This window comes from Ascaphus truei, chromosome 4 (assembly GCF_040206685.1).
Source record: "Ascaphus truei isolate aAscTru1 chromosome 4, aAscTru1.hap1, whole genome shotgun sequence".
Lineage (NCBI taxonomy): Eukaryota > Metazoa > Chordata > Amphibia > Anura > Ascaphidae > Ascaphus > Ascaphus truei.
Window position 1 is genome coordinate 419,376,692 of NC_134486.1, and position 16,524 is coordinate 419,393,215.

General features: G+C 50.6%; 1 protein-coding gene across 1 annotated transcript in view; it reads left to right on the forward strand.

Moving 5' to 3' along the window:
- Positions 1 to 16,524, forward strand: part of TMEM63B (transmembrane protein 63B) — a 91,467-nt gene that overhangs the window by 51,254 nt on the left and 23,689 nt on the right. The window contains exons 5-9 of the mRNA XM_075595112.1: positions 4,030 to 4,068; positions 8,326 to 8,416; positions 8,506 to 8,543; positions 9,636 to 9,778; positions 16,192 to 16,243. Of these exons, the coding sequence (XP_075451227.1) occupies positions 4,030 to 4,068; positions 8,326 to 8,416; positions 8,506 to 8,543; positions 9,636 to 9,778; positions 16,192 to 16,243 (363 nt within the window). The remainder of the gene's footprint in view (positions 1 to 4,029; positions 4,069 to 8,325; positions 8,417 to 8,505; positions 8,544 to 9,635; positions 9,779 to 16,191; positions 16,244 to 16,524) is intronic.

Genomic DNA, 16,524 nt, shown 5'->3' on the forward strand with positions numbered 1-16,524 from the left:
TGTGTGTCAGGGTTACCTGGATCAGGGTTACATTGCACTTACCTGTGTGTGTCAGGGTTACCTGGATCAGGGTTACATTGCACTTACCTGTGTGTGTCAGGGTAACCTGGATCAGGGTTACATTGCACTTACCTGTGTGTGTCAGGGTTACCTGGATCAGGGTTACATTGCACTTACCTGTGTGTGTCAGGGTTACCTGGATCAGGGTTACATTGCACTTACCTGTGTGTGTCAGGGTTACCTGGATCAGGGTTACATTGCACTTACCTGTATGTGTCAGGGTTACCTGGATCAGGGTTACATTGCACTTACCTGTATGTGTCAGGGTTACCTGGATCAGGGTTACATTGCACTTACCTGTGTGTGTCAGGGTAACCTGGATCAGGGTTACATTGCACTTACCTGTGTGTGTCAGGGTTACCTGGATCAGGGTCACATTGCACTTACCTGTGTGTGTCAGGGTTACCTGGATCAGGGTTACATTGCACTTACCTGTGTGTGTCAGGGTTACCTGGATCAGGGTTACATTGCACTTACCTGTGTGTGTCAGGGTTACCTGGATCAGGGTTACATTGCACTTACCTGTGTGTGTCAGGGTTACCTGGATCAGGGTTACATTGCACTTACCTGTGTGTGTCAGGGTTACCTGGATCAGGGTTACATTGCACTTACCTGTGTGTGTCAGGGTTACCTGGATCAGGGTTACATTGCACTTACCTGTGTGTGTCAGGGTTACCTGGATCAGGGTTACATTGCACTTACCTGTGTGTGTCAGGGTTACCTGGATCAGGGTTACATTGCACTTACCTGTGTGTGTCAGGGTTACCTGGATCAGGGTTACATTGCACTTACCTGTGTGTGTCAGGGTTACCTGGATCAGGGTTACATTGCACTTACCTGTGTGTGTCAGGGTTACCTGGATCAGGGTTACATTGCACTTACCTGTGTGTGTCAGGGTTACCTGGATCAGGGTTACATTGCACTTACCTGTGTGTCAGGGTTACCTGGATCAGGGTTACATTGCACTTACCTGTGTGTGTCAGGGTTACCTGGATCAGGGTTACATTGCACTTACCTGTGTGTGTCAGGGTTACATTGCACTTACCTGTGTGTGTCAGGGTTACCTGGATCAGGGTTACATTGCACTTACCTGTGTGTGTCAGGGTTACCTGGATCAGGGTTACATTGCACTTACCTGTGTGTGTCAGGGTTACCTGGATCAGGGTTACATTGCACTTACCTGTGTGTGTCAGGGTTACCTGGATCAGGGTCACATTGCACTTACCTGTGTGTGTCAGGGTTACCTGGATCAGGGTTACATTGCACTTACCTGTGTGTGTCAGGGTTACCTGGATCAGGGTTACATTGCACTTACCTGTGTGTGTCAGGGTTACCTGGATCAGGGTTACATTGCACTTACCTGTGTGTGTCAGGGTTACCTGGATCAGGGTTACATTGCACTTACCTGTGTGTGTCAGGGTTACATTGCACGTTCCTGTGTGTGTCAGGGTTAACTGGATAAGGGTTACATTGCACTTACCTGTGTGTGTCAGGGTTACCTGGATCAGGGTTACATTGCACTTACCTGTGTGTCAGGGTTACCTGGATCAGGGTTACATTGCACTTACCTGTGTGTGTCAGGGTTAACTGGATCAGGGTTACATTGCACTTACCTGTGTGTGTCAGGGTTACCTGGATCAGGGTTACATTGCACTTACCTGTGTGTGTCAGGGTTACCTGGATCAGGGTTACATTGCACTTACCTGTGTGTGTCAGGGTTACCTGGATCAGGGTTACATTGCACTTACCTGTGTGTGTCAGGGTTACCTGGATCAGGGTTACATTGCACTTACCTGTGTGTGTCAGGGTTACATTGCACTTACCTGTGTGTGTCAGGGTTACCTGGATCAGGGTTACATTGCACTTACCTGTGTGTGTCAGGGTTACCTGGATCAGGGTTACATTGCACTTACCTGTGTGTGTCAGGGTTACCTGGATCAGGGTTACATTGCACTTACCTGTGTGTGTCAGGGTTACCTGGATCAGGGTCACATTGCACTTACCTGTGTGTGTCAGGGTTACCTGGATCAGGGTTACATTGCACTTACCTGTGTGTGTCAGGGTTACCTGGATCAGGGTTACATTGCACTTACCTGTGTGTGTCAGGGTTACCTGGATCAGGGTTACATTGCACTTACCTGTGTGTGTCAGGGTTACCTGGATCAGGGTTACATTGCACTTACCTGTGTGTGTCAGGGTTACATTGCACGTTCCTGTGTGTGTCAGGGTTAACTGGATAAGGGTTACATTGCACTTACCTGTGTGTGTCAGGGTTACCTGGATCAGGGTTACATTGCACTTACCTGTGTGTCAGGGTTACCTGGATCAGGGTTACATTGCACTTACCTGTGTGTGTCAGGGTTAACTGGATCAGGGTTACATTGCACTTACCTGTGTGTGTCAGGGTTACCTGGATCAGGGTTACATTGCACTTACCTGTGTGTGTCAGGGTTACCTGGATCAGGGTTACATTGCACTTACCTGTGTGTGTCAGGGTTACCTGGATCAGGGTTACATTGCACTTACCTGTGTGTGTCAGGGTTACCTGGATCAGGGTTACATTGCACTTACCTGTGTGTGTCAGGGTTACATTGCACGTTCCTGTGTGTGTCAGGGTTACCTGGATCAGGGTTACATTGCACTTACCTGTGTGTGTCAGGGTTACCTGGATCAGGGTTACATTGCACTTACCTGTGTGTATCAGGGTTACCTGGATCAGGGTTACATTGCACTTACCTGTGTGTGTCAGGGTTACCTGGATCAGGGTTACATTGCACTTACCTGTGTGTGTCAGGGTTACCTGGATCAGGGTTACATTGCACTTACCTGTGTGTGTCAGGGTTACCTGGATCAGGGTTACATTGCACTTACCTGTGTGTATCAGGGTTACCTGGATCAGGGTTACATTGCACTTACCTGTGTGTATCAGGGTTACCTGGATCAGGGTTACATTGCACTTACCTGTGTGTGTCAGGGTTACCTGGATCAGGGTTACATTGCACTTACCTGTGTGTGTCAGGGTTACCTGGATCAGGGTTACATTGCACTTACCTGTGTGTGTCAGGGTTACCTGGATCAGGGTTACATTGCACTTACCTGTGTGTGTCAGGGTTACCTGGATCAGGGTTACATTGCACTTACCTGTGTGTGTCAGGGTTACCTGGATCAGGGTTACATTGCACTTACCTGTGTGTGTCAGGGTTACCTGGATCAGGGTTACATTGCACTTACCTGTGTGTGTCAGGGTTACCTGGATCAGGGTTACATTGCACTTACCTGTGTGTGTGTCAGGGTTACCTGGATCAGGGTTACATTGCACTTACCTGTGTGTGTGTCAGGGTTACCTGGATCAGGGTTACATTGCACTTACCTGTGTGTGTCAGGGTTACCTGGATCAGGGTTACATTGCACTTACCTGTGTGTGTCAGGGTTACCTGGATCAGGGTTACATTGCACTTACCTGTGTGTGTCAGGGTTACCTGGATCAGGGTTACATTGCACTTACCTGTGTGTGTCAGGGTTACCTGGATCAGGGTTACATTGCACTTACCTGTGTGTGTCAGGGTTACCTGGATCAGGGTTACATTGCACTTACCTGTATGTGTCAGGGTTACCTGGATCAGGGTTACATTGCACTTACCTGTGTGTGTGTCAGGGTTACCTGGATCAGGGTTACATTGCACTTACCTGTGTGTGTCAGGGTTACCTGGATCAGGGTTACATTGCACTTACCTGTGTGTCAGGGTTACCTGGATCAGGGTTACATTGCACTTACCTGTGTGTGTCAGGGTTACCTGGATCAGGGTTACATTGCACTTACCTGTGTGTGTCAGGGTTACCTGGATCAGGGTTTACATCGCAGCATTTAATGTTTTTTGATACCCCCGGACCTGTCTTTTGTCCCATACTGTTCCCAGTTTCTCATTTGTCTCCTCTTTTTTCCTTTTTGTTTTTTGTCCCCAAATCCAGACATCGGCGCCAGCGACGGTTCCGTGAGGAGCGGGAATAGTATGTTCCTTGTTTTCAGGGCTGTCTAACACTCAGATTAACTGGACGTTTCGGTGGTTCTACCCTAACCTCTTAACCATTTCTCTCCTGGCATGGTTTTTTCCGGTCTCTGCTCAGTGTGGGATCTGCTCCTGAATACGAAACCCTCCCCTGAAGCACCAGTCCCACTTAGTAGTTTAAGAAGTAAAGAAAATAAGCAGAATAAATGCTGGCGTAATAGTGATACTGTATTAATGTGTACTGCTGCACATCCCAGCCAGTCACTGCGGAAGGGGTGGGTGGGTATCAGTGAGCTGATCAGTCAGGCTAGCAGTGCTAATAGTGTGCAGATCTTAACATCTGAAAGTGTTTCATGGCTGAGCGCTTTTACTTTTTTGAGACTTCTTGAACCTTGCTAAGTGACTGGTGCTTTTCCTGCTGACTCCTTTACGCTGTGTGTGTCCGCCCCGTCCTGATTCTTACTCCATGCTGACTCCTTTACGCTGTGTGTATCCGCCCCGTCCTGATACTTACTCCATGCTGACTCCTTTACACTGTGTGTATCCGCCCCGTCCTGATACTTACTCCATGCTGACTCCTTTACGCTGTGTGTATCCGCCCCGTCCTGATTCTTACTCCATGCTGACTCCTTTACGCTGTGTATCCGCCCCGTACTGATTCTTACTCCATGCTGACTCCTTTACGCTGTGTGTATCCGCCTAGTACTGATACTTACTCCATGCTGACTCCTTTACGCTGTGTATCCGCCCCGTACTGATTCTTACTCCATGCTGCCTCCTTTACGCTGTGTATCCGCCCCGTACTGATTCTTACTCCATGCTGACTCCTTTACGCTGTGTATCCGCCCCGTACTGATTCTTACTCCATGCTGACTCCTTTACGCTGTGTGTATCCGCACCGTACTGATTCTTACTCCATGCTGACTCCTTTACGCTGTGTATATCCGCCCGTACTGATTCTTACTCCATGCTGACTCCTTTACGCTGTGTGTATCCGCCCCGTACTGATTCTTACTCCATGCTGACTCCTTTACGCTGTGTATCCGCCCCGTCCTGATTCTTACTCCATGCTGACTCCTTTACGCTGTGTATCCGCCCCGTACTGATTCTTACTCCATGCTGACTCCTTTACACTGTGTGTATCCGCCCGTACTGATTCTTACTCCATGCTGACTCCTTTACGCTGTGTATCCGCCCCGTACTGATTCTTACTCCATGCTGACTCCTTTACGCTGTGTGTATCCGCCCCGTACTGATTCTTACTCCATGCTGCCTCCTTTACGCTGTGTATCCGCCCCGTACTGATTCTTACTCCATGCTGCCTCCTTTACGCTGTGTGTATCCGCCCCGTACTGATTCTTACTCCATGCTGCCTCCTTTACGCTGTGTATCCGCCCCGTACTGATTCTTACTCCATGCTGACTCCTTTACGCTGTGTGTATCCGCACCGTACTGATTCTTACTCCATGCTGCCTCCTTTACGCTGTGTATCCGCCCCGTACTGATTCTTACTCCATGCTGCCTCCTTTACGCTGTGTATCCGCCCCGTACTGATACTTAATCCATGCTGACTCCTTTACGCTGTGTGTATCCGCCTCGTACTGATTCTTACTCCATGCTGACTCCTTTACGCTGTGTGTATCCGCCTAGTACTGATTCTTACTCCATGTTGACTCCTTTACGCTGTGTATCCGCCCCGTACTGATTCTTACTCCATGCTGAATCCTTTACACTGTGTGTATCCGCCCCGTACTGATTCTTACTCCATGCTGACTCCTTTACGCTGTGTGTATCCGCCCCGTACTGATTCTTACTCCATGCTGGCTCCTTTACGCTGTGTGTATCCGCCCCGTACTGATACTTACTCCATGCTGACTCCTTTACGCTGTGTGTATCCGCCCCGTACTGATACTTACTCCATGCTGATTCCTTTACGCTATGTGTATCCGCCTAGTACTGATTCTTACTCCATGCTGACTTTTTTTACGCTGTGTGTATCCGCCTCGTACTGATTCTTACTCCATGCTGACTCCTTTACGCTGTGTGAATCCGTCTAGTACTGATACTTACTCCATGCTGACTCCTTTACGCTGTGTGTATCCGCCTAGTACTGATACTTACTCCATGCTGGCTCCTTTACGCTGTGTGTATCCGCCTAGTACTGATACTTACTCCATGCTGACTCCTTTACGCTGTGTGTATCCGCCTAGTACTGATACTTACTCCATGCTGGCTCCTTTACGCTGTGTATATCCGCCCGTACTGAATCTTACTCCATGCTGACTCCTTTACGCTGTGTATATCCGCCCGTACTGATACTTTCTCCATGCTGACTCCTTTACGCTGTGTGTATCCGCCCCGTACTGATTCTTACTCCATGCTGACTCCTTTACGCTGTGTGTATCCGCCCCGTACTGATTCTTACTCCATGCTGACTCCTTTACGCTGTGTGTATCTGCCCCGTACTGATACTTACTCCATGCTGACTCCTTTACGCTGTGTGTATCCGCCTCGTACTGATTCTTACTCCATGCTGACTCCTTTACGCTGTGTGTATCCGCCCCGTACTGATTCTTACTCTATGCTGACTCCTTTACGCTGTGTGTATCCGCCCCGCACTGATTCTTACTCCATGCTGACTCCTTTACGCTGTGTGTATCCGCCCCGTACTGATACTTACTCCATGCTGACTCCTTTACTCTGTGTGTATCCGCCCCGTACTGATTCTTACTCCATGCTGACTCCTTTACGCTGTGTGTATCCGCCCCGTACTGATTCTTACTCCATGCTGACTCCTTTACGCTGTGTGTATCTGCCCCGTACTGATACTTACTCCATGCTGACTCCTTTACTCTGTGTGTATCCGCCACGTACTGATACTTACTCCATGCTGACTCCTTTACACTGTGTATCCGCCCCGTACTGAATCTTACTCCATGCTTATTCCTTTACACTGTGTGTATCCGCCTCGTGCTGATTCTTACTCCTTACTGACTCCTTTACGCTGTGTGTATCCGCCCCGTTCTGATTCTTACTCCATGCTGCCTCCTTTACGCTGTGTGTATCCGCCCCGTACTGATTCTTACTCCATGCTGACTCCTTTACACTGTGTGTATCCGCCCCGTACTGATACTTACTCCATGCTGAATCCTTTACACTGTGTGTATCCGCCCCGTACTGATACTTACTCCATGCTGAATCCTTTACGCTGTGTGTATCCGCCCCGTACTGATTCTTACTCCATGCTGAATCCTTTACACTGTGTGTATCCGCCCCGTACTGATACTTACTCCATGCTGAATCCTTTACACTGTGTGTATCCGCCCCGTACTGATTCTTACTCCATGCTGATTCCTTTACGCTGTGTGTATCCGCCCCGTACTGATTCTTACTCCATGCTGAATCCTTTACACTGTGTGTATCCGCCCCGTACTGATACTTACTCCATGCTGAATCCTTTACACTGTGTGTATCCGCCCCGTACTGATTCTTACTCCATGCTGATTCCTTTACGCTGTGTGTATCCGCCCGTACTGATACTTCCATGGGTTCACCATCCTTCAAACAAGGAAGGGATCTCTGTCGGACCCTTGTTTATTGTGGGGTCTAATGAGGGGGTACAGGGGAAGTCCCAAATACACTGAGAACCCCCCAGCCTCCACTTCCTCCGCTTCCTGCACCACATTTCAAGCAACTCTGGCACCAAATCTGTGACAATAATCCACCCCCTAATAGCTTACCATGAATGTATTCTGGGAGTATAAATATACCCACTCCCTGGGTGTGAAACGCGTCTCCAGCCAGCGGGGATTGTCTTCTCATCTGAGCAGAATTGGTGATCACGGGACACACTAGAAATTTGAGACTGTTGGTAACTCCTAGTCTGCCCTTCCTCTCCCCCCCCCCCCATCCTTCCTTCCCCCCCACCCTTTCCCTCCCCCCCCCACCCTTTCCTCTTCTTCCTACCCCCACCCTCTCCTCTTTCCCCCCACCCTTCCTTCCCCCCCCCACCTTTTCCCTCCCCCCCACCCTTTCCCCCCCCCCCCCACCCTTTCCTCTTCTTCCCACTCCCACCCTCTCCTCTCCCCCCTCCCCCCCACCCTGTGACTTGATAATGCCATTCTCTCCACATCTCTAGCTTGTCTCTCTGGGTCTCCTCTGGTTTCCGTTGCGGGGGGTGGGGGGATACCGACCTCTGACCCCCACCCCCTCCCCGTCGTAGCATCTTCTTGATCACGTTCTCCTCTCCCTCCCCCAGCGTGGCGTCGGCACTGCACTCCGATAACCACGACCACTATGAGCGCCTCACCTCCGTCTCCAGCTCCGTGGACTTCGACCAGAGGGACAATGTGAGTGCGGACATGAGGCCCCCGATGGCATGTTACCCCAGTAATGTTACCTCTGAAGTGGTATAACCTTCTCCCTGTTTCTTCCCCAGGGCTTCTGCTCCTGGCTGACCGCCATCTTCAGAATCAAGTGAGTGTCCGTGGGCGGCCGGGTGGGATAATATTATAGGGGGGCTTGGGAATGGCCCAGTCTAATCCCCCGCTGCTCTATGTGCTTCCACCCTACCAAAGCATCTCAATAACCTGAGCCACAAGCGTCTCAGCACGCTCGTATATTTGTATACAGGACCGGTCAGGTTTGTGCTGCCTGCAACATTGCAGGAATCCCCTGTGAGTGTACGTGATGCTCTCTCACTCTCACACACACGCTGGCTGTAACACCGCAGGAATCCCCTGCGAGTGTACGTGATGCTCTCTCACTCACACACACGCTGGCTGCCACACCGCAGGAATCCCCTGTGAGTGTACGTGATGCTCTCTCACTCACACACACACGCTGCCTGCAACACCGCAGGAATCCCCTGTGAGTGTACGTGATGCTCTCTCACTCACACACACACGCTGCCTGCAACACCGCAGGAATCCCCTGTGAGTGTACGTGATGCTCTCTCACTCTCACACACACGCTGGCTGCCACACCGCAGGAATCCCCTGTGAGTGTACGTGATGCTCTCTCACTCACACACACACGCTGCCTGCAACACCGCAGGAATCCCCTGTGAGTGTACGTGATGCTCTCTCACTCACACACACACGCTGCCTGCAACACCGCAGGAATCCCCTGTGAGTGTACGTGATGCTCTCTCACTCACACACACGCTGGCTGCAACACCGCAGGAATCCCCTGTGAGTGTACGTGATGCTCTCTCTCACACACACACGCTGGCTGCAACACCGCAGGAATCCCCTGTGAGTGTACGTGATGCTCACTCACTCTCTCACACACACACACGCTGGCTACAACACCGCAGGAATCCCCTGTGAGTGTACGTGATGCTCACTCACTCTCTCACACACACACACGCTGGCTGCAACACCGCAGGAATCCCCTGTGAGTGTACGTGATGCTCACTCACTCTCTCACACACACACACGCTGGCTGCCACACCGTGCTCCTCCTCCTGGTAGTGAAATGCTGCATTAAATCACAGGCCACCGTTTAGTAGATCTTGCCCTCCGGTCCTCGCTGCATTAACCCCTCCCGTGTTATTTTCCGGTACAGAGACGATGAGATCCGTGAGAAGTGCGGCGCTGATGCAGTGCATTACCTGTCCTTCCAGCGCCACATCATCGGGCTGCTGGTCGCCGTCGGCGTGCTGTCCGTGGGCATCGTGCTGCCCGTCAACTTCTCTGGAGACCTGCTGGGTAAGGGAGAGAGCTTCCCACCGCGCCTCCCGGCAGCCCAGAGCCTCCCACCGCGCCTCCCGGCAGCCCAGAGCTTCCCACCGCGCCTCCCGGCAGCCCAGAGCCTCCCACCGCGCCTCCCGGCAGCCCAGAGCTTCCCACCGCGCCTCCCGGCAGCCCAGAGCCTCCCACCGCGCCTCCCGGCAGCCCAGAGCTTCCCACCGCGCCTCCCGGCAGCCCAGAGCCTCCCACCGCGCCTCCCGGCAGCCCAGAGCTTCCCACCGCGCCTCCCGGCAGCCCAGAGCTTCCCACCGCGCCTCCCGGCAGCCCAGAGCTTCCCACCGCGCCTCCCGGCAACCCAGAGCTTCCCACCGCGCCTCCCGGCAGCCCAGAGCTTCCCACCGCGCCTCCCGGCAGCCCAGAGCCTCCCACCGCGCCTCCCGGCAGCCCAGAGCCTCCCACCGCGCCTCCCGGCAGCCCAGAGCTTCCCACCGCGCCTCCCGGCAGCCCAGAGCCTCCCACCGCGCCTCCCGGCAGCCCAGAGCCTCCCAACGCGCCTCCCGGCAGCCCAGAGCTTCCCACCGCGCCTCCCGGCAGCCCAGAGCTTCCCACCGCGCCTCCCGGCAGCCCAGAGCTTCCCACCGCGCCTCCCGGCAGCCCAGAGCTTCCCACCGCGCCTCCCGGCAGCCCAGAGCTTCCCACCGCGCCTCCCGGCAGCCCAGAGCTTCCCACCGCGCCTCCCGGCAGCCCAGAGCCTCCCACCGCGCCTCCCGGCAGCCCAGAGCTTCCCACCGCGCCTCCCGGCAGCCCAGAGCTTCCCACCGCGCCTCCCGGCAGCCCAGAGCCTCCCAACGCGCCTCCCGGCAGCCCAGAGCTTCCCACCGCGCCTCCCGGCAGCCCAGAGCCTCCCACCGCGCCTCCCGGCAGCCCAGAGCTTCCCACCGCGCCTCCCGGCAGCCCAGAGCTTCCCACCGCGCCTCCCGGCAGCCCAGAGCCTCCCACCGCGCCTCCCGGCAGCCCAGAGCCTCCCACCGCGCCTCCCGGCAGCCCAGAGCCTCCCACCGCGCCTCCCGGCAGCCCAGAGCTTCCCACCGCGCCTCCCGGCAGCCCAGAGCCTCCCACCGCGCCTCCCGGCAGCCCAGAGCTTCCCACCGCGCCTCCCGGCAGCCCAGAGCTTCCCACCGCGCCTCCCGGCAGCCCAGAGCTTCCCACCGCGCCTCCCGGCAGCCCAGAGCTTCCCACCGCGCCTCCCGGCAGCCCAGAGCCTCCCACCGCGCCTCCCGGCAGCCCAGAGCTTCCCACCGCGCCTCCCGGCAGCCCAGAGCTTCCCACCACGCCTCCCGGCAGCCCAGAGCCTCCCGGCAGCCCAGAGCTCCCCACCGCGCCTCCCGGCAGCCCAGAGCTTCCCACCGCGCCTCCCGGCAGCCCAGAGCTCCCCACCACGCCTCCCGGCAGCCCAGAGCTCCCCACCGCGCCTCCCGGCAGCCCAGAGCGCGGCCCCCCACTCTCGCTGTCGCGTGGCACTTGAAGAAGCAATACCTAATAGTCCATTGTTACAATGCCATGTTTGGGCGGGTTCGTGGCGCCTGTGTGCGCTACCTGCCGGTAAGGTATTCTTTAGGGATAGTAAAAATCGAGCGGATAGCCGCACTCCGTGGGAAACACCGCCGGTGCCTCCGATATTCCTTACAAGGACGGGGCTCACAAAGCAGGAGATGCATATTATCCTTACAAGAGAGCACGCCGAGGATGCCACGCGGAGGGTGCCACGTTTCTGGCCACTTCGGCCCTTCGTCCGGTAGGTGAGTAAATACAGTGACACACCCGCAGTGCCTTATATACCCCCCACACTGTAATCCGTGTCGCCCGGGTGTGACCCGGAAGTGGTTCCGGGACTATCCGGAAGTAATACAAATAGAACACAGGCTGCGAGATGCCACAGCATGATGACATCACCATGTAAACACTGCGCTCCATATGTTCCCACCTGGGGCGCGAGAGGAACAGGCTCCCACTAGGGACAAAGCATTAGTGGAAAGATGAATATATCAAATTAAGACTCTGAATATTGAACACAATCATCAAAGGATACACAATAACATTCTGCATATAAAAAAGGACACACATACTGTATATAAAAAAGGACACACAAATACTGTATATAAAAAAGGACACACAAATACTGTATATAAAAAAGCACACACATACTGTATATAAAAAAGGACACACAAATACTGTATATAAAAAAGGACACACAAATACTGTATATAAAAAAGGACACACAAATACTGTATATAAAAAAGGACACACAAATACTGTAAATAAAAAAGGACACACAAATACTGTATATAGAAAAGGACACACAAATACTGTGTATAGAAAAGGACACACAAATACTGTATATAAAAAAGGATACACAATATAATACTGTAAATAAAAAAGGACACACAAATACTGTATATAGAAAAGGACACACAAATACTGTATATAAAAAAGGATACACAATATAATACTGTATATAAAAAAGGACACACAAATACTGTATATAGAAAAGGACACACAAATACTGTATATAAAAAAGGATACACAATATAATACTGTAAATAAAAAAGGACACACAAATACTGTATATAGAAAAGGACAACTCTAATTATACGCAACTGCTGCCATCTAGGATCAGCTGCTGTCACTACACCCGCCAACGTAAACCCCTAACCATACCCCTTACCCTAGAAAGCCCTAATCTTAACCCCAAATACTAACGCTGACCCCTACCTGCTAAATGAACCCTTACATTAACTTGCCTTTTTAAACGCGGCAGAGGTTTCGGGATCGGTGCGGTTCTGGCGGAGGGTCCCTCTGCGGCCAAACGCCGCCGGAGACTTGGTTTGCGCCGACGCAGCCGCGATCAAATGTCCCACACCGCAACTGCTGGACCCGACACGGCATGTCAGGTGGAAAAAAGGTTGTATTACAGGACTAAAACGTGGTACAAAACGACCATCAAGAACCTCACAACCGTGACTTGCTGAGGACCATGTGTAAGGTTCTTGCTAATTATAATGGGCCGGGGACCTCTCGATCAGCCTGCCATGGTGACTGGAAACAGTGTTTCTCTACCCGGGGAGACTTAACCACGCCCTGGGCTGTTGGTCCTCGATCTGATGACATACGAGCGCTCGGGAAATGAAGAAAGAGACAGAGCGAGTAATTCTGATTCTTCATCTTAACTTTATTGCGGAAAAGCAATGCTATTATTACAGGAAAATAAAGTGTTAGAGGCGTAAATTAGAGGCGTAACAATATTAGCATATTACTAAAATTACCGAACAAAGCTTGCGGTTAGGCCGATTCAAAGAAAACACAGTACTGGTGTGCAGACAACAGAACAGCTCTGCCTGTCTGGAGGTCGTTTCTTGCGTACATACAGCAGGGCCCCGCTTCTCGGCGCTCCGCTTTTCGGCGATCCGCTGATACGGCGGCACCGAGAAGGGGGCCGCCATGTTGAATAAAATCGTGCATGCGCAGAACGGGCGGGTGCGCCCGGCGCGCATGCGCAGACCGCAGGTTGCACGTGCAGCGTAAAGATCGCACATGCGCAGAACGGCGAAAATGCCGGTTTTCACATGCGCAGCACTGAAAATCGCCGGATCCACTTTCTGGCGATTTTCACTATACGGCGGGCCTCTGGAACGGAGCCCGCCGTATACCCGGGGCCCTGCTGTATATCACTTGGTTCAGGGAAAAGTTCAGGCAGACAAGATGGAGAATCTGGCCTTTATTTTTAACACTTTCACCATGCAAAAGTCAAGATAAAGATGGTGTATAGCGACAAGAAAGGTCTCTCCATCTCCACTCCTATGCGTTGCTACTTGATCAATAAGTTGAAAATTTAATTGGCCCACATTTATGTTTAGATTCTAAACAAAACAAAAATTGTTTAGCCCCTGGGAAATCCTTTGGAATAATATCCGGTGTCCGGTACGCCGGTATGATGGAAAATGTATGCACGGTCATTTTTTTTTTAATACATTTTTTGAATTGCTCTAATCGTTGTCCCAACATAATCTTTGGCACAGGGACTCCATGAGAGATGGGTAACAACGTGGAAATCATATGTTTAAAAGTGCTTGAGCGCTTAATTCTTCGCTGTTCTGGGATGTTTTAAAGTAGCACCTCTTATCACTGAATTACAATGAATGCAGTTTAAGCAAGGACAAGTACATCATTTCTGTGTCGTGCGAGAACTTTACATACTCCCACCCTTGCCTGTATCTGCTCTAACTTGATGGTCCCTTATATGCCTCCTCGATTATAGACAAAACCTGGAGGTTCCTTAAACAATTTGAACAAAGAAGCATCGCTAGAAAAAAATCCGCCAATGTCTCATAAACATAGACGCATTTGTGAATTTAGATGCAAACTTTGATCCTAGCACGAAAATCTCAACTTCGTCGCAGCGACACATCTCTATCAGTATTCTCCGTTTCGATCAAATGTTTCTCAATAGCGCTTCAAGCATAACCTCTTGCTACGTCTACTGGCCATTTCATACAGTCGTTTCTCCAAACTGGTAGGGTCAGAAACAATTTGCCTGTTAATTATTGTCCCACGGTTGAATTATCTAAGATGAAAACTGCTCGAAAGTAATAAATGATTTCTCCCCATATCTTTTCGGAAGATGTCTGTGGTCAAATTCGTACCTACTTTACTAATTCTTACAATCAGGTAGTCTTATCGCATCATAACTGACGTTCATGGTAAATTTAATCGTAGGATGTCTCCAATTAAGATGGTTTATAAAATTATGAGAAAAACATCGTCTATGTATCTCCTCCAACATAAGCAGTGCAGCATGAAGTCCCCGTAAGCAAAGGATTTCTCGTAATGTTTGCATATTCTGGAACAGCATTAGCACACATTGCTTCCCTTGGTTTTGTTGGTAATACGGATCTTCAAATCTAAAGTAATTCTTTTTCAGAATAAGATGTGACAAAACCATTTGAAAGTTAATCAAATTAGTGTCCCCTGTAAAACATTTTCCACCGGCACTAGACATTCCTCAGGGGGGATTGAGGTGCAAAAGGCTTTGGACATTCAAAGTTATAAGTAAAGTATTTTCATTTACACCTCAATTCCCGAATCCTGCCTAAAAACTGGGAAGTATCCCTAAGGAAGGATAAAGCCCCTTCCACATGTGGCCTCAGAATCACATCGACGTAGACCGCCAGTGGCCGTGAAATAGTCCGTTTCAGCCACTCTCGGTCTCCCAGGAAGATCCACCAGGTTCTTGAGAATGTTCAGGCGTGTGTATAATACCGACCGAACCGGTATTATTAAGAAAAGAGCATAGATTATTGTCAATCAAACCATCAGTAAGTGCCGAAGCAATAAATTAATCCACCACAGCCTTTATTTTAATCATTAGCTCACCCGAGAGAATCATATAATGATCTCTTAGATAGCTGATTCCATATTTCTGCCCTATATTTAATATGATCCATAGTTACAAGAACACCTCCCTTATCTGTAGGTTTAAAGGTAAGGCTCATGCCCTCCTTTCATTTGTTTCAAATATGTCTCTCTCTAAGGGAAAAGTTGGAATGTATTAGGTTTAGCCCAATCACATTTCTTGATTAATGCTTCGCCAAATAAGGAGTGTTCTTAAAGATCGGGGGAATTAATTTATTCTCAGATCACTGCGTCCGAGATTCATTCATTGTGCTATCTTTGATTTCCACATCCTCATCCAACCACAGGAACACCAATTGCTTCCCCCGGTAAAAGGTTCTAAAAAGCAATTTTAAGCTTTAGTGTTGGAATCGATTTAAATAATTCAACTTGTAGCTGAAATAAGAACCATAATTAGTTAGAACAAAAGATAACCTCCTCTCCAATATCTTCAGTTCATCAGCGTCCCATTTTCTTTTCCTCTCGTTGATAAATATAAATGATATTTTGTGTGCATTCCAGACGGGGAACATACGGAGCGTAGCGTTTAAATGATGTCATCACGCTTTGTTCTCACATACATCCTCTGTGTTCTATTATATATCACTTCCGGTTGGTCCCAGAACCACTTCCAGGGTCACCCAGGCGTGGTTTGTTTGCGACACGGATTACAATGTGTGGGGTATATAAGGCACTATGGTATGTCGCTGTGTTTGAGGACCCATGTTGTGAGGAGTTTTTCCTATTCTGTGCGGCTCTCCGCTCTATTTTTTCTATTTGGCGTGGCTTCTGTGGCCACGCGATTGGTGGGGTGTTTTTAGCAGTTTCTCCTTGAATGGCGTGGGGATAGAAAACAAATGAATGCTAATTAGGGAAACCATGTTTTACTTGCTGGAGGATTCATATCTGTAATAAGAATTCTGGGAAGAATTAGCCGGTATTCTAAGACTTCCTTTCTCTTTCTAACCGTCTCCCCCCCCCAGAAAACAACGCGTACAGCTTCGGACGGACGACCATCGCAAACCTGGCCTCCAAGTGAGAAGGGGGAGGTGTGAGTGACAGCCGCCAGTATTGTGCGTGCGTCAGTGCGTGTCAGCCGCCAGTATTGTCATGTGTGTGCGCTAGCCGCCAGGGTTGTGTATGTATGTGTGTGCACATGCGGGTCAGCTGCCTGTGTTTGTATGTGTGTATGTGTGTGCGGTCATCAGCTGGCAGTATTGTGGTGTGTGTAAACGCTCTTCTCAGGAATAGTTTGCAGTGGGTATACAGTGGCGAGAACGTTTGTGAGCCCCTTAGGATTTTCACATATTTCAAAC